The sequence below is a fragment of the Dermacentor silvarum genome, chromosome 4 (assembly GCF_013339745.2).
Source record: "Dermacentor silvarum isolate Dsil-2018 chromosome 4, BIME_Dsil_1.4, whole genome shotgun sequence".
Taxonomy (NCBI): Eukaryota; Metazoa; Arthropoda; class Arachnida; order Ixodida; family Ixodidae; genus Dermacentor; species Dermacentor silvarum.
The window spans coordinates 194,350,772-194,369,463 of NC_051157.2; the positions used below are offsets into that span (position 1 = coordinate 194,350,772).

Sequence of the window (18,692 nt, forward strand, 5' to 3'; positions counted from 1 at the left end):
GACAACTGAGGCAGAATAAGTTAGGAGTTCACAATAAAAAGAAAAATTTGCATACAACATGAGAGTAAGAAAATACTTTCAGCGCACGGTTACCTACAGAACTTCCCTCGTGTTTCTAAAATACTGTAGGAACCTTTACAAGTTCTACAGAAATGTGAACTTAAACTATTTTCACCCTCTGGTATTCAAGTTCCAAATGGTAGTGCGTGTATTCTGTGGCAGGTAGGATGTGTTTATTGCCTTCACCACTTTTCCAGCCTCTCGCGCGTACTCGAAGTGTTACCACTCTTAGGCTGGCGACTTGGGCGGCGTCTTCACCTTTCCCCTGTGCCATCTTCTCCTCTTCCCACCGTCGCCAGGTAGCGCCAGCGACTGCTTGAGGGCCTCCTTGCGCTCTTGGGCGCTCACAGGCGCCGACCGACACTTCGCTTTATGCGTCTCGACGAGGACCTCGGGAAGCCATTGCACCGCAAAGACGCTCAGGGTGGTCATGATGGCCGCGATCGCGTGGAAGTAGACGCCTGCTTTGTGGCCGTTCAGGGCGTATACTAGGAAACCCAGGAGTGAACCGGCGGAACCGAAGAATATTGAGGCACTAACGCCAGCACAGCGGATCCTGGTGGGAAACACTTCAGCAGAGTAGCACAGGACAACACTCATGGAGCCCGAGAGCGCGACCTTGAGTGCGGTATGCACGACAGGAACGGCCAGCTGGAGAACGCCGACGGACATCAGCAGCGTCTGGATGGCTGAGAAGGCGCCCACGACGACCAGCAGCACGATCAGCGTGTCCCGGAGTCCGCGCTTGAGCACGGCCCAGGCGACAGCCACGTAGGACGCCGCCAGCAGTAGAGCGTGCACTGCCGCCCAGTAGTAGCCGGGGGCCCGTCCCGTTGCCACCAGGGGGAAGTAGACGGCACTGAGCGTCAGCCTGGTCAGGAACACTGACGCTGCCCGGCGATGCATCCTCACGGACTGCACGCGGCCCTCGGTCACGACGAGCCCAGTTGTCGAGTGCGGGCTCCGGTCGAGCTTCACCATTTGGACGAGAATTGCGCGGAAGGTAGCCGCCGCCTTGGCGTTGTCTAGGCCATTGACGCTGGCTGCCTCCAGGGCACCCTCCTGGGCACGCTGCAGGTTCCAGGTGGCCAGTAGCCAGGCGGGCGACTCTCGCAGCAGGCAGCACCAGACCGCCAGAATGGCCGTGGGCACAATGACGACTACGTGCACCAGCACCCAGCGTGGTTCCAGTAGGCTGAGAACGTCGACGAATGAAGGCACGACGGTGAGCCCGACGGCCGTGTCCAGGAGGGTGAACAGCAGCCGCCAGTCGTTTCCTGTCACCTCGTAGAGCAGGATGAAGGTGAGCATGAAAACGACGTTGACGGTTGTCAAGGCCACCGTCCTAGTGGAGACGTAGAAGGCGAAAGTGCCGGCGACGCTGTTGCCAACGGTTGCAGCCAGCAGAACCATCACGGAGACCATAGTGACAGGCTTGCGGCCAACTCGGTCGGACGCCAACCCTAGCAGCGGTGACACGAGGCCGGCAATAGTGAAGAAGACGCCGATGCGAAAGTTCAGCAAGTACTGGCGGCCACACACGAGGCCGAACCTGCTGATGATGCTGTCGCCTCGGTTCGCGATGTCGTAGTCCCATCCATGGCAAGGCGCCGCCGACCTGTTGGCCGCCGGATTGTCCTGCAAGACGTGTCCGGGCGAAAACGCCTTTTTTGCTGTGAAACTGTATGTATTTACACACGCTATTGCGTACAGATTACGTATAAGCACGCATATACGTATCCATGCGGAATAAATTAGATATACGAGACAGATCGGCGACTCTGCTTGGCAAACGCAACATGACAGCTATTTATGCATTTTCTCACTACATTGTCACTCACATTGTTTTTATTTTTTTTTGTTTCTTTACACAGTAGCATTTCGGCTGAAGCACTCTCAACGCACCATTTAGCCATATTTCGGCTACGCGTGTTGCCGCTATGCACTTATTCGTTCATTATATACCTGCTCCTGCTGTGTCTTCTAAATCATAATAGTAAACTTTAAGAGTGTCTCTGGAATGATGATAAAAAGTGGTATTTATCGGTGACTACAACGCTGGTAAAACTGTACGAAGTTAATTATTTGTGTGATGGCTGCAATATAAATCACTCAGTTCCGAATCACCTTAGCAACTGCTCCCCCCCCCCCCCCCGCCCAGAAAAATAAAACATGTTTAACACTTACTACTGAAGCATAGGCGCCGACTACGGGGGGGCTCCGGGGCTCGAGCCCCCTCCGGAGCTCTCCGGGGGGGGGGGGGGGGGGCGGAGCGGCTCTGCCCCCTCCCCTTCGCTCCTAAAATGTCCTCTTACCCAAACCATTTATGGTTTCTTTTGAGTTGCCTCTACATTTTCCCTTTAAATGTTACTGTGGCTAAAAACTAACCGCGTCATTGTTGACGCTGACGTGCGCGGATTTTATGATTAATTTCGCTTTAGTTCTGAAAATCCTGGCAATGGGAAAACAAGCTCATTAAAAGCACCAACGGCGGCTCCCTCGTCCGTATTTTTTCACCTTCAACGTGTTATTTTCATTTCCACTGTCAACACCATGCACAGACATTATATTTCAATGTGTACGCGCGACAAAATTTATGATATTTTGAAAGAGAAACAGGTAGCCAACTAACAATTATTTCTAATGGTATGGATAGTCTACGTCTAGAGAATCAATATGTTGCTGTATGTTCAACTCGCTACAAATTGCTTGGCGCATTTTTTTGACGCTAAAAAAGACCTGCAGACTTCAATGATCCTTCGGCAGAGACTTTTATCAACGGTGTGTGAAATGCACGTGAATGATGTCTCTCAGCAGTGCTTCTCTTTCCTGTACGTATTGCTAGGGACTCATAAAAAATTATAATAATTTATAACATTTATTGGGGGTGGAAACATCGCAACGCGCATGTAGAGGCCATAACTATATATAATTAACTTAGTAACCAATGTGAGGCCAAGCCGTATTCACTCGAAACCAGAATCAATAGCAGTCGTGCGTAGCAGAGCTTCTACTAGGACTCGGAAGAAAAAAAAAGAGGCTACAGTTTTGCCTGAAAGTCGAAGCAGTATTAATGATAGCGAAGCATAAGTCTATTACACGAAAAAGATTCTTCGCGTATAAACCCGTGTAAGAGCCGCATGCCCAACTAGCAAGCAAATGCATATTTTTTTAATCCAACCGAGAAGCAATCGGCGTTCAACGCGATCCCGATCGCGCTCCACTGCGAATTTCCCTGCGCAGCGTACTTTCGCGCGTCGCAACTATAAAAAAAAGGTGGTTATAACTTAAGAAGACAGGAGAGGCGCCTCGCCCTGACCACTGAAGCGCAGCAGTCGATTTCCACCGCAACTAAAGAAATAGTCCCGCTGACGCGGCTCGGCCCAGCTCGAAGCGCGGGCTGCCATGTGCTCCGTCGGCGGGGTCACCGGCCGTCCGGCTCATGACGTCAGTCTAGAGTGCACGCCCATTGGTGGATGCTCGTGTGCATCCGCCTTTGAGGGGAAATGGCGCTGCCTTCTAAACTTGTACACGATTATTAATGGAGAGAGGAGGCGATTGCGGAGGTTTACGGCGGATTTCATACTCGTAGTTGGAAAAATTAAATAAAATGGCCCGGTCCCTTGTAGGGCTCGTCAAAATTTCGGCAAAAAAGTGCGGCCCTCACACCAGTCTGTACGTTGGTTATACCGCCTATATGAATTGTACTAACATTTACTCACTAATTAAAATAACAAACATCATGCAATGCACGGACCATGTAAACCTGTAAATATCCTGCTGGATGACCACGAGCAGTCGCTACCACAACGCTGGCATTATGATGAACGCCGGCAGCGGGGGCGAAGAGTTCGTACAGCCATGCGATTCACCGCGCATTATCTGCATATTTTTATTTCCCCTACAGGACGGCTTCGGTCAGCGATCTCCAATTACTCCTGTCTCTTAACTTAGGCTATGCGATCTGCAACACATGGGGCGGGGAAAAACAGCCTAAGAAGGAAGGCAGCGCGCATGAAGTTAGCAGCCATCCCTGCTCGCCCTTGATCACTGCACCCCGAATGATTACCAACAAATGGATACTGCACGCGGGCCTCGTAAGCGTCATCCGCACACAGTAATTTCCAGCTGCGGCAGGGCTTGATGAGAAGACGCGTGCTCTCCTGCCCATGCGCGCATTTGATCATGTGACCTCCAACTAACCCGAATGTTGAGCGCGTGGGAAGATAATGTCTATCAAGTGTTACGGCTCAGCGTTACGGGCTTTTTCTCGCACCCGTAGTGTATGGGTCGCTCACTCATATGACATTTGGACTTTATACTGAATATCACGGCGGCGACGACAGCGAAAATTTGCCTGGAGTGTCGATACAATTGCTGTCGCAATAAAAGTAGAAATATAAAACAGGCTTCGAGCTCGCTTCTACCACGGCTGCGGACGTTGGATTATGCACCGGCTACAAACACAGCACGAGCACCAACGACAAAACCAATAGTTTATAGTCGCTTATCGGTACTTCGCCAGAACCCGCCTGACGCTGAAAAGCAAGCGTATTTTCCACCGTATAAGCACCGGCGGAAACATAACGCTAGGCGCGCGGGGAGACAGCGCACGCGAAGGGACCAGCCATCTCGGATGGCCCAAGCTTTAACTCGGCGCAGATTAACTCCAAAATAAAGCGCGTGACGCACATATGTATGGCAGAGGCAGGAAAAGTAGAAGTTGAGGACCCGTGTGTTCTAGATGCTAGGCGACTCCACGCCGCTATCAAGAAGGTTCCTCAGCTCACGTGTTTCCATCAGCAAGTGACATGTACCGCCAGATATTCTATGAAGTACTTCACACAGTGCTGTCTTCGTTAAACAACCGGTATCCACCTGATATGTGGCAGTATAAGTCCCACATTGAGCAGCTTGCCATAGGGAAGGAAGACGAAGCATATATAACATAGTTCTACGGTGACGACCTTGAACCGGGACGCCTGATTTTGCACAGAGATATGCTGATTGACATTTTAAGCCAACAAAGGCTGGAATCATTGCAGAGATTTGGGCACGTCGTGTACATGTTTGCGGGGGGCAAGGGCGAACACCTGCGAAACTATTTGCCGGAAATGGCCAAGCTAGCAAAAATTGCGTTGACCATACCGGTCTCGTCAAGCACATCCGAGAGGTCCTTTTCTTGCCTTCGGCGACAGAAAAGATACTTGCGGTCGATGACTGAACAAGCCCATTTGAACCATCTGACCATTTTGCACGCTCACAAAGAACTCTCCCGCAAAATCAATTTGAATACGATTGTCGACGACTTCATTTCCAGGTAAAGTGCGCGGACGAACACTTTTTCAATGATGGTGAAATCATACCATCAGACAACGAGTTGATTTAATAGGAGAGAGAAAGGCACCAACTTGCAAGTCAAAGCAAACCACCTGGCTTAGAAAACACCTGAAAAGTTATACAAAGGAACGAAAATGAGGTACATAACAGCGCAAGCAGAGTGAGGCCATTTGGGTAAGAAAAGACGCGTGGTTGCGCTATTTGTAAAGCTCCTCAGTGCATGCTGTGCATTTTCCTTATTCATTTTTATTCGTCATATGCTGCATTTGCGGCTCAATAACACAATCCACGCTGTTCTTATAATCTTCCCGTATAAGTCCGTGTAAGAGCCGCATCCCCAACTTGAAAGCTAATATTTTTTTTAAGTTCAACCGAGAAGCTTTTACAAGGCGGTACATTGCTTTTTTCATTGATGTTTACGTGTGCGACTTATTACGCTCAGAACACATATATCTCCCTAACGTGTTTAACTGAACCGCTTGTCGCATGGCTCAACCAAGAGACGCCAGTCTCTCGGTGGCGTGAGGGGACACGGACTGTAAAACTGAATTATCTCCTACTCTGAGGTCTTGCAAATACTCGTATAAGCTCGTCAATACAGTGAACAATCTTTCGAGGTCACACGTAGTTTCCAGTGTAACTGTTATTAAACGTATAATATATATATATATATATATATATATATATATATATATATATATGTACAGGGTGTCCCACGTAACTTAAGCCAAACCTTAAAAATATGAAAATGCCACCTAGCTCAACAGAACCAAGGTAATGCTGTTTGCGGTCGCTTAGAGATACTCAGAATATTTTTTGCATTCCACATAATTGCATAACAAGTCCTAATTAATTAATCACCTTCTGAAATATTAAAATTAGATGAAAATTGTCAATGAGAAAACTGTAGAGCAACATGAAAAACTCCCGATACAGCTTTCTGCTGCTCAATACGTGCTACATAAAAGTGTTTTTCCGTGAGTGAAAGAAGCCCGCGAATACACGCAAAATTGCCGCGCGACTGGCCGCACGACGCACTTTGCGTGTATTCGCGGGCTTCTTTTACGCTCGGAAAAACACCTTTACATAGCACGTATTGAGCAACAGAAAGCTGTATCGGGAGTTTTTCATGTTGCTCAACTGTTCTCTTATTGACATGTTTCATCTAATTTTAATATTTGAGAAGTTGAAAAAGTAATTAGGACTTATAATGGAATTATGTGGAATGCAAAAAATAATATGAGTATCCCCAAGCGACAGCAAGCAACATTGCCTTGGTTCTGTCCAGCTACGTGGGACACCCTGTATATATATATATATATATATATATATATATATATATATATATATATATATTGTAAAGGCGTTTATTGCACAGAGGCGTTAGGGCGAACCATTGGATCAGTTCAAGGAACCGCGAGCGCGAGTGGCGTAGTCCGAGCGATGCGCTGGAGAGACACCCACTAGACAGCGCTGATAAGGATGCCCCACTGCATCGTCCCTCTTCTTCACTACAATTACCCCGGGGGACGAAAAAGGGAGCCGTCCGGCGGCCTAACGGTTCGTCACTATTAGTGGATCATAGTACAGTTTGAGGCGCTCGATGTTGACAATGTCGCGTCCGCGATGGCGCATGTCCGAAGATGGTTCAACAGGCTCAATCACATAGTTGACGGGTGATGCAGGCTCGACGATGCGGTAGGGACCTTCATACTTGGGCATTAACTTGGAAGACAGACCAGGTGCAGCGGAAGGAATTGAGAGCCACACAAGCGCTCCAGGAAGAAAGGTGGACGCAGAGATGGTGTCACCGCGAGTGTTCTTCTGGCGCTCTTGGTCAGTGGAGGTAAAGGCACGGGCGAGGTCGTGGCACTCTTCGGCATGTCTCACCGTATCGGAAATGGGTGCACATTCAGATGCGTCGGGCCGGTATGATAGCATTGTGTCGATGGTGTGCGATGGGTGCCGGCCGTACAATCAGAAATATGGCAAAAAACCAGTAGTGCTCTGGGTAGCGGTATTGTACGCGTAGGTGACGAAGGGTAGAATGGCGTCCCAGTTCGTGCGGTCGGAGCAGACGTACATTGAGAGCATGTCACCGAGCGTACGGTTGAATCGTTCCGTGATTCCATTAGTTTGAGGATGGTACGCCGTTGTTGTGCGATGAACGACGTGACACTCTTTGAGAACAGCTTCGACTACTTTGGAGAGGAAGACCCGTCCCTGGCCACTGAGCAGCTCATGGAGTGGCCCATGACGTAGGATGAATCGACGAAGCAGGAAGGAGGCAACGTCATGCGCTTTAGCTGCCGGAAGCGCCGCAGTTTCAGCGTATTGCGTAAGATGGTCGACTCCCACAATGGCCCAGCGGTTTCCAGCCGAAGTCATGGGAAGGGGCACATACAAATCTGTACTAACGCGCCCAGAGGGCCGGGTGGGGCAAGGTAAAGGTTGCAGCCTAGCTGGCGAGAGACGGGGTGAAGATTTCTGGCGCTGGCAATCGGGACAAGAGCGTACGAACTTTTGAACGTAGCTGTACATCCCTCACCAGTAGTTTCGCTGTTGAAGGCGCTGGTAAGTCTTGAAAACGCCAGCATGGGCACACTGGGGATCGGCGTGGAAAGCTGCGCATATTTCGGAACGCAGGCTGCGAGGCACTACTAGCAACCACTGGCGTCCGTCGCAGCTGTAATTGCACCGGTGAAGCAGGTCCTCGCGAACGGCGAAATGGTGAGCTTGACGGCGCAACGCGCGGGTTGTTGACCTGGTCGATGGATCAGAGAGCCAGCCTATAATCGACGCAATCCAGGGGTCCTTGCGCTGCTCGGGAGCGATGGTGCGAAGGTCGATGGAAGACACAGTCAACCGAGATATATTGTTGTCCGCCAAGGGAGACTGCGAGAGGGCATCGGCGTCCGAGTGGTGTCGTCCGCTTCGGTAGAGTACGCGGATGTCGTAGTCTTGCAGGGGAAGTGCCCAACGTGCAAGACGGCCGGACGGATCTTTCAACGACGCCAGCCAACATAGCGCGTGGTGGTCCGTGATGACATCAATTGGGCGGCCATACAAATATGGCCGGAACTTATTAATAGCCCAGATGATCGCAAGACATTCTTTTTCAGTCACGGTATAATTATTCTCGGCTTTCGTAAGCGTTCGGCTGGCATAAGCAACGACATACTCAGGGAACCCTTGCTTGCGTTGCGCGAGGACAGCGGCTAGGCTAACACCGCTGGCATCTGTGTGGACTTCTGTAGGGGCCGTCGGATCGTAGTGGCGCAAAATTGGGGGGGGGGGGGGGAGAGTCAGCAAACGACGAAGACTCGTGAACGCCTCGTCGCACTCTGGTGACCACGAGGTGAGGAGCCCGTTGCTCGCTAGGAGCTTCGTCAGGGGCGATATGATGGCGGTGAAATTCCGAATGAAGCGTTGGAAGTAGGAGCACAGACCCATGAAACTGCGCAATTCTTTGATGGACATTGGCTTGGGAAACTCGGCAACGGCGCGAAGTTTGTCGAGGTCGGGGAGAATTCCATCCTTGGATACCACATAGCCAAGTATCATGAGTTGCTGAGCAGTAAATCAGCACTTCTTTATGTTTAATTGTAGGCTGGCGTTCGGTAAACACGTAAAAACACGCCGGAGGCGTTCGAGGTGCGTAGTGAAGTCAGGCGCACACCTGTTTGTGTCATTAAGATAACACAAACAGGTGTGCCACTTTAAGCCTCGCAGAACTGTGTCCATCATGCGCTCGAATGTCGCGGGCGCATTACAGAGTCCAAAAGGCATGACGTACGTTGAACTCGTACAAGCCGTCGCGCGTGATAAAGGCTGTTTTCGGCTGATCGACTTCTTCCGTAGGCACTTGCCAATACCCGGAGCGCAAATCCAGAGATGAAAAGAGCTCGGCTCCTTGCAGGTGGTCAATTGCGTCGTCTATGCGTGGCAGAGGATAGAAGTCCTTGCGAGTGATCTTGTTAAGCGCGCGATAATCGACGCAACACCTGACGGAGCCGTCCTTCTTTGCAACAAGGATGACAGGCGAAGCCCATGGACTTTTCGAGGGCCAAATTACTTCACGCCGAAGCATGTCGTCGACTTGCTCGTTAATCACACGACGTTCGCTCGCAGAAACGCGATACGGGTGTTGTCGCAATGGTGGGTGAGAGCCAGTGTCGATGTGATGCGTGACCGTTGAAGTCTGACCCAGGGAAACTTGCCCCACGTCGAAAGACGAGCGAAATTCTTCCAAGAGGGACAGCAGCTGGGAACACTGGGCCACTGTAAAGGTTCCAGCGATGGAGGAACCAAATACTTCTCTGGGCAATGCGTCTGATGTAGAAACGGCACTGAGCGTACGGTAGGTGGCGCAATTTGGGTAGTCGGGCACGTCGATAACTTGCACGTCGTCGATGGCTTCCACGGTACCAACACATTGTGCTCGGAGCAGCATGACAGGGTATGGGCACGGGTTGCAAACGAAAATTGCGCTAGTGCCCTTGGTGATGTCCACGGTCGCAAAAGGTAGCAACAGGCCTTTCCTTGCGAGGAAACGGCCAGATGGTAATGCAATGGAATGGCGTCCGAGAGGCCGCTGCAGTGCATGGACACGATCATTGAGGCGTTGGGAGCAACCTGAGTGTCGGCTTCGATGATCAGTTTCCTGGAAAGCGACGAAGCGTCAGTGGGCGTGAAATCTAGCAGCGGCGATAGTTCTATTTCGGCCCGTGCGCAATCGATAACCGCATTGTGGCGCGAGAGAAAATCCCAGCCGAGGATGACATCGTGAGAGCAGGAGGAAATGATGAAGAATTCTATGGCGTATACAACGTCCTGAATTTCTACACGAGCAGTGCAGCACGCCAAGGGTCGAATATGCTGAGCACTGGCTGTGCGAAGGGATAGTCCGGACAGGGGCGTCGTGACTTTCCGAAGTAAGCGGCAAAGTGTAGCGTCCATAACACATACGGCTGCTCCTGTGTCCACGAGTGCAGACGTGCGGACACCGTCGACAAATACGTCTATCACATTGGATGGGCTGCATTGAGGACTTGTGCACTTCGACGTTGCCGCAGCCCTTGCCTCTTGGTCTGTGACTGTTAGTTTTCCTCATCCCGAGGGGCGGCACGAGGCCGCATCGGCGATAACGAGCGCTGGCGTGGATATGAGGTACGGCGGGTGTCGGTGACACACCGGATGGTGGATCGTAATATGGACGGGGCGCACGCTTCGTCATGGAGGCTTCGACGCTGGGCGGCTGCACACGATTACAGAAACGGGCCACGTGACCGGCGTAGCCGCAGGCAAAACGTATAGGTCGGTTGTCATAGGTTCGACACCGGTTTTCTGTAGCTGGTCCCGTCCACGTCGGAGCACGCTCTGGATGAAGCGGCTGGTGATAGGACTGTATAACGCGCTGCACCGGTGGCCGAGCCACGACGTCGGCATAAGTGAGGGGCTCGGGGCCTCGCGACGACTTCAGCGTAGCTGAGTGGTGCTGGTGCCGGGGCCTGTTGGGGTGGTGCCACGACCTCGGTATAGCGCGGTGGAGCAGGCGCAGGGACATGGTGGCGTTGGTCGGGCAAGACCTCGGCGATTTCTTGCTCGATGGCGCGGCGGAGCGGAGGCACGACAGTCGAAGCGGGCTGTGGCACATGCGGCGGCTGAGCAAAAGGTACCAAGGAGAGTTGGCGGGCGACTTCCTCCCGAATGAATGCCTTCATTTCCGCAAGCAGTGCGGTCTGGTCGAAGGTGGTAGCTAGACCAGCATTGTGTTCGTCGCGTGATGAAGACCGACGAGCCAACAAGCGCTGCCTGTGTAGCTCCTCGTAACTTTGGCATAACGTAACGATCTCTGTGACGGATTGTGGATTCTTCCAGGATATCCTCGATGTAGCTAGTGAAGGACTCTCCCGGCTGTTGGCCTCGTTCTCGCAAGCAAGGTGCGGGCTTCAGCTCGCACCTTGCGCGCAGCAGGACGTCAAAACACGGCTACTAATAAGGTCCTGAACGCGGACCATGCCGGAACTTCTGTCTCGTGGTTGTTGTACCAGAAGCTGGACACGCCGGCGAGGTAAAAGAGCACGTTGCTGAGTTTCGTGGAATCGTCCCATTTATTGATGACGCTTACTCGCTCGTACGTGGACAGCCAGTCCTCCACGTCGGTGTCATCGGTGCCACTGAAAACAGGAGGATCCTTGTGGCAAGGTAGACCAGAGCACATGAAGGAGGGTGCAGGAGGCGCTTGCTGGGACGTCGGCTGAGATGCGTCTTGAGACATGGTTGAAGAGAGGGTGCGGGATCGAAGCTCCAGGATGCGTTCGAGCGTAGCACTCTCCACCACTTGTAAAGGCGTTTATTGCACACAGGCTTTAGGGCCTACCGTTGGATCAGTTCAAGGAACCGCGAGCGCGAGCGGCGTAGTACGAGCGATGCGCTGGAGAGACTGACCCACTATACAGCGCTGGTAAGGATGACCCATTGCATCGTCCCTCTTCTTCACTACAATATATATATATATATTGTTACGATGGGGTGCGTGTATATATATATATTCTAGAGAGGCACTCTAGTTTAATTAATTACAGCGTAGAGCACTGCAGCGAGAGGTTACAGAGCGCAGGCAACACAGGCACACGGCTTCCACCAACTCGTCGTCGTCGTCTTTCTTGAAGCAGTGCATACTGCTCGTTCTTCTTCAGTACAATTATCTCCCCGGAGAAAAGGAGCCGTCCCGGCGACCTACGGGCAGGAAAGCACAGGGGGGGGGGGGGGGGTCGAAGTAAGGCTTTAGCCGCTGAACGTGCACGATTTCGCGCCCTCGGCGACGCTAATCCGAAGGTGGCTCAAGGGGTTCTATGATGTATTTCACAGGAGACGTTTGACTGACCACACGGTAGGGACCCTGGTACTTGGAAACGAGTTTCGGTGAAAGTCCAGGGCTGGTGGCGGGAGCCCAAAGCCAGACTAGTGAGTCAGGGGCACAGGGAGCAGGAGAGGCAGAAGTATCCCAACGGTGCTTCTGTCGCTGCTGGTCTTCCGCAGTTAAAGTGCGGGCGAGCTGTCGGCACCCTTCCGCGTGTGCAGCAGCTTCGGACAGGTCAGTTGACTCTGTTGTGTCAGGCGATACGGGAGGATGGTATCCGTTGTGCAGGAAGGCTCGCGTCCGTAAAGAAGAAAGAACGGGGAAAATCCCGTAGTGTTCTGTGTGGCGGTGTTGTAAGCATACGTCACGAAGGGTAGAACGCGGTGCAAATTGGTCTGGTCAGATGCGACGTACATGGATAACATGTCGCCATGAGTACCGTTAAAACGCTCAGTCATCCCATTAGTCTGCGGGTGGTATGCAGTATAGTGGTGCGGTGAATTACGTGGCATTCCTTGAGTAGGGCTTCTATAACCTCAGAGAAAAACACACTGCCTCTGTCGCTGAGCAATTCTCTGGGGGCTCCATGGCGAAGTATGATGTTACGCTGAAGGAACCATGTAACATCACGCGCAGATGCGCTGGGCAGAGGCGAAGTTTCCGCGTAACGCCTTAGATGGTCTATCGCCACAATCACCTAGCGGTTGCCGTCTGAAGTACTCGGCAGGGGCCCGTAAAGATGAACTCCGGCGCGGTCAAAGGCACGTCCTGGGCAAGGCAAAGGTTGCAATGGGGTAGCTGAGGAACAAGGGGTATTCTTGCGGCGTTGTCAAGCGAGGCAGGAGCGCACATATCGGCGGACGAATCGGTACATTCCGCGCCAGTAATAACGGAGTCGCAGGCGCGCGTACGTTTTTAGTACTCCTGCATGCGCGCATTGCAGGTCATGTCCGAACGTCGATGCCGTGGGGCCACGAGTAACCATTTGCGACCGTCCGAGAGGTAGTTACGGCGATATAGGAGTCCGTCACGAACAGCGAAGTGGTGTGCTTGGCGACGCAGTGTACGGTCAGAAGAAGGCGCTGATGGTTGGACAGAAGTACCAGCATAGAGACAATCCATCGATCCTTCTGCTGCTCCGAAAGCATGTCCGTGGCGGTGAGGGAGGACTCGCATATTGGTAACTTCGAATAATTGAGCTGGCCTGACACAGCGGAGCGGGACAGGGCATCCGCGTCCGAATGTTTACGGCCAGAGCGGTACAGCACTAGAATGTCGTACTCTTGGAGGCGGAGCGCCCATCGAGCGAGGCGACCTGAAGGGTCTCTTAAGGACGACAGCCTGCAGAGGGCATGATGGTCAGTTATTACGTCGAATGGACGGCCGTTGAGGTAAGGGCGGAATTTAGTTATGGCCCAAATGATAGCCAAGCATTCTTTTTCTGTAACGTAATAGTTGGCTTCCGCTTTCGTGAGTGCGCGGCTGGCGTAGGCAACGACGTATTCATCGAAGCCAGTCTTTCGTTGCATAAAAACAGCGCCAATGCCGACACCACTAGCATCCTTGTGAATTTCTGTCGGTGCGCTGGGGTCGAAATGACGGGAAAACGGGGGTGATGTTAGAATACGACGCAGCGTCGTGAATGCGGCATCGCAAAGTGGCGACCAGGCCGAGAGGTCGTGGTTACCCGCGAGAAGCTGCGTAAAAGGCGCTATTATGGTGGCGAAGTTGCGGATGAAACGGCGAAAGTATGAGCACAATCCGATGAAGCTGCGGAGTTCTTTGATGGTCTTTGGTCGTGCGAATTCGGCGACTGCTTGGAGTTTGGTAGGATCTGGAAGCACACCATCTTTCGAAACAACGTGGGCAAGGATGACTAGCTGTCTGGCGGCAAAGCGACACTTCTTGATGTTGAGCTGGAGTCCCGCATCGGCGAGGGAAGTGAGGGCGCGTTCGAGTCGGAGCAGGTGAGAAGAAAAGTCCGGGGAAAAGATGACAATGTCATCGAGATAACAAAGGCATGTCTGCCATTTGAGGCCGCGGAGGATGTTATCCATCATTCTTTGAAATGTGGCAGGCGCATTGCACTGGCCAAAGGGCATCACAGTAAATTCATATAAGCCGTCAGGCGTAACGAATGCTGTTTTCGGGCGATCTGACTCAGCCACCGGGACTTGCCAGTAACCAGATCGTAAGTCTAAGGACGAAAAGAATTCAGCGCCTTGGAGGCAGTCTAATGCGTCATCAATACGGGGGAGAGGATAGACATCTTTCCGGGTTATCTTGTTCAGGCGTCGATAGTCCACACAAAAACGAATTGTCCTATCTTTCTTTTTCACCAGCACTACTGGAGAGGCCCAAGGACTGTGGGAAGGCTGTATCACGCCGTGTTGAAGCATGTTGCCTACGTGCTCGTCGATGACACGGCGCTACGTCGCGGACACACGGTATGGACGCTGCCGTAGTGGAACATGGCTACCGGTGTCGATGTGATGAACGACGCCCTAAACCTTGTTGTTGGAGGTCAAAAGAAGTGCGAAATCGGGTAAGGAGGTCGACGATCTGCGCGCGCTGACTCGGAGTGAGGTTCGGATCAATACACCGAGCAAACGTTCTGTCACATGCTGGCTCAGACGCAGAGACAGGAAGAGCCATGGCGTAAACCTGAGAGGAGTCGAGTCATCAGGCACATCGTAGAGAAAGTTCGTCTCAAATTCGTCAGCAGACCCGAGGCACTCGCCCTGGTGTAAGCTTTATGGACACGAAAACGGATTCGAAACGTAAAGTGCGCTGGAGCTCTGGCGAATGGGAAGGATGGCGAAGGGAAGCAAGAAGGGATGACGACGTCAGCAAGTTTCGACGGCGTGAAGAGAACTGTGGAATTGTAGAAAGCAGCACAGGTAATGGGCACAAGGGCGGAAGATAAAGCAGGGATATCGGTTTCGGCGGCGACGAACATTCTAGCAGAACAAAGAGGCAAATCTTCAGAAAGGCTTCCGCAAAATGGAGTCAGCGCAAGTTCTGCACGGGCACAATCAATAACTACTCGATGAGAAGAGAGGAAGTCCCATCCTAGAATGATGGCATGAGAGCAGCGGGGAAGAACAACAAACTCAATGTGATATAAACCGTCTTGTATGGCGACGCGGACGGTGCAAGTTCCTACAGGCTCAACTGGCTCAGCGCTTGCTGTGCATAGCGAAAAAGCGGAAAACGGTGTCGCGACCTTGCGGAGCGTACGGCGAAGCTGGTCGGCAATCACTGACACCGCGGCACCGGTGTCGACAAGCGCGCGAACGGAGATACCTTCCGCATAAACTTCAATGACGTTCGCAGGGAATGAACGAGGGCTTGAGCAGTTCAATAAGATCGCAGTTCTTGCCTCCGGAACTGCGCCTTTTCGTTTTCCTCCACAGCGGGGGGGGGGCAAGAGGGGACAGGGAACGTCGACGGGGAGATGGAGACCGACGAGTGGTGAAACTTCGAGGAGCAGGAGACGATGAAGCGAAGTACGGAACAGGTGGGACATAGCGGGACTGGGAGTCAGGTGCATTCCCTTGTGGTCTCGCAGTATCGGGAGGGTACCAACCCCGCCGGCGGCAAAATCGTGCCACGTGGCCAGCAAAGCCACACACGTAGCAGATGTGCCGATTGTCCTGGGTACGCCACGGATTGTGAACAGTGGGCCCAGGCTGGGGTGCACAATGCTGAGCCGGGCGTAGGGGTTGCGGAGGCGGGCAGAAGTCGCTTCTGGGCATGTAGTTTGCAGCTGCAGAAGGCGACGCGTAGAAGCCGCTTGTAGGCGTGTAGTGCGAAACTGCAGGCGGAGGTCTTGGACTGGCGACGACGGCAGCTTACGTGAGTGGAACCGGGGCTGGAGGTGGCTGATGAGCGAAAGGTAGTGCGTCGCTGACTTGTTCGTGTATGACCCGACGTAGTTCCGGAGACAAGGAGGACTCAGATGACCGGCTAGCAGGCAAAAGGGACAGTTGACGCGCGACTTCCTCTCGAACTAATTGTTTGACTTGGTCGAGGAACGAGGAGTGGGCGGGAGCAGCATTGAAACTGTCGGTTAGGGCCGACATCGTGTCGTCCGGCGCGGCAGCTCGGCGCGTAGCGAGGCGTTGTTTGCGGAGCTCGTCGTAGCTATGGCACAGGGTGATCACCTCGTGAACCGTTCGTGGATTTTTCGCCAAGAGCATCTGGAAGGCATCATCTTGGATGCCTTTCATGACATTCTTTATCTTTTCACTTTCTGGCATTGTGGGGTTAATGCGCCGACAAAATTGAACATCTTCAATGTAACTGGTGAAGTTTTCACCCTTTTGCTTAGCGCGACCACGCAAGCGTTGCTCCGCACGAAGCTTTCGCACAGCAGGGCGACCGAAGACTTCTTTGAAACAATTAGTAAAAGCAGTCCAGGTGGTAAGGTCGGATTCCTGATTCCGGAACTAGAGATGAGCGACTCCAGAAAGGTAGAAGATGACGTTAGTCAGTTTATCTTTGTCATCCCATTTGTTATGCGCACTCACTCGGGCGTATGAGGAGAGCCAATCCTCGCCGTCTTGATCGTCGGTGCCGCTGAAGATCGTCGGTGCCGCGTGCCTTGGCGGATCGGACCTTGACGTAGTCCCAGGCGCGGCATCTATGCGAAGGGAAGCGTTGACGTCGTTCCCTCGCCTGAAGGACCCTGGACGGCGAGATGCCGGAGGACGCAAGGCCTCCGCAGGACGGTGCTTAAGGCTGAAGCCCCTTAAGACTTGGCGTTCGTCGGCTGCGCCATTGTAATGCAATAACGGAGACACAGAGACCGCACCCGTTCCTGGGCCGGCTGTTCTATTCTCTGCCCGTTGTCCTTCTCCTCTAGCGCCCGCCTTGCGAGCGCGCAGGGCCAAGTTCACTTCGCCTTTACAATATATATATATATATATTGCTATGCGGTTTATTGACAACTCACAAACGCGACCGTCTAAGTCGAGCGTCAGACACCGAGAGCGCGAGCCCATCTTGCCGATGATAGTAGTGCGTCCATAGGGCGCGCCAGTCTTCTTCGCTGCAACTGCCCCCTGGAGCAGAAGGAGCCATCCTGGCGACTCAAGGAGAGGAGAGGACAAGGGGGTAGTAATAGGGTTTAAGCCTCTGGACGTGCACTGTCTCGCGTCCACGACGCCTCAAGTCAGTAGATGGCGCAGACGACGTAGTTGACTGGCGTCGTCTGTTTTGCGACGCGGTTGGGACCGTGGTATTGAGCGAGGAGTTTAGAGGATAGACCAGGGGTGCCTGAAGGTATCCACAGCCAGACTAGTGAGTCCGGCTGGTAGGTGCAGGGAGGTCGGTCATCATCGCGACAGAATTTTTGGAGACTCTGGTATTTCCGCTGTGAACGAACGGGCCAGCTTACGGCATTCCTCGGCATACTTGGAGGCTTCAGGCAGAGGCGTGCCCTCTGATGGGTCAGGCCGGTAGGAGAGAATGGTGTCGAGCGTAAAGGTAGGTTCACGGCCATATACGAGAAAGAATGGCGAAAATCCCGTTGTGGCCTCTGAAGCGGTCTTATAGGCGTACGTAACCTATGGCAAAACGAGGTCCCAGTTGGTATGATCCGATGTCGTGTATATGGAGAGCATGTCGCCCAAAGTACGATTGAACCGCTCTGTTATGCCGTTCATTTGGGGATTGTGGTGCTGTAGGGGTAGTGGTGCGATAGACGGTATGGCACGCGGTCAGAAGGGCTTTAAGAACTTCGGAAAGAAACGCACGCCCTCTGTCACTCAAAAGTTCCCACGGTGCCCCATGACGCATTATGAAGTGATGCCGGAGGAAGGACGCAATGTCGCAAGCTGTCGTTGTTCGCAGTGCCGCAGTTTCGGCATAGCGGGTGAGGTGGTCGACAGCGACAATAATCCAGCGATTTCCAGCTGATGCGCAGGGCATAGGGCCGTAGAGATCGATGCCGACGCGGTCGAATGGTCGGGACGGACAAGGAATGGGCTGCAAAGGACCAGAAGGACGAGGAGCAGGAAGCTTGCGTCGTTGGCACGCTGTGCATGAGCGAATGTACTCTCGCACAAAATTATACATGCCACGCCAATAAAAGCGGGAGCGAAGCCTGGCGTAAGTCTTGAAGAAACCGGCATGGGCGCATTGCGGGTCTGAATGGAGAGTGGAGCATACATCTGTGCGCAGATGGCGGGGAACGACCAGCAACCATTCGCGACCGTCGGAAGCGTAATTTCGACGATAGAGAACACCATCCCGCAGCTCGAAATGAGAAGCTTGGCGGCGGATAGCGCGTGAAGGGCGTGTTGTTGAAGTGTCAGAAATGCAATCCATAAGTGCCGCAATCCAGGGATCTTTGCGTAGCTCCACAGCCATGTTGACGTGCACAGGTGACGAAAACGCCGATTCGATGGCTGAAATGCAAGTC

The 18,692-nt window shown here is 52.7% G+C and overlaps 1 protein-coding gene across 1 annotated transcript in view; it reads right to left on the minus strand.

Annotated features, from left to right (window-relative positions):
• Positions 1-261: 261 nt before the first annotated feature.
• The window catches only part of LOC119449154 (beta-alanine transporter), a 42,689-nt gene continuing 24,258 nt past the window's right edge, over positions 262-18,692 (minus strand). The window contains exon 2 of the mRNA XM_037712338.2: positions 262-1,698. Within this exon, the coding sequence (XP_037568266.1) occupies positions 289-1,698 (1,410 nt within the window). The 3' untranslated portion in view covers positions 262-288. The remainder of the gene's footprint in view (positions 1,699-18,692) is intronic.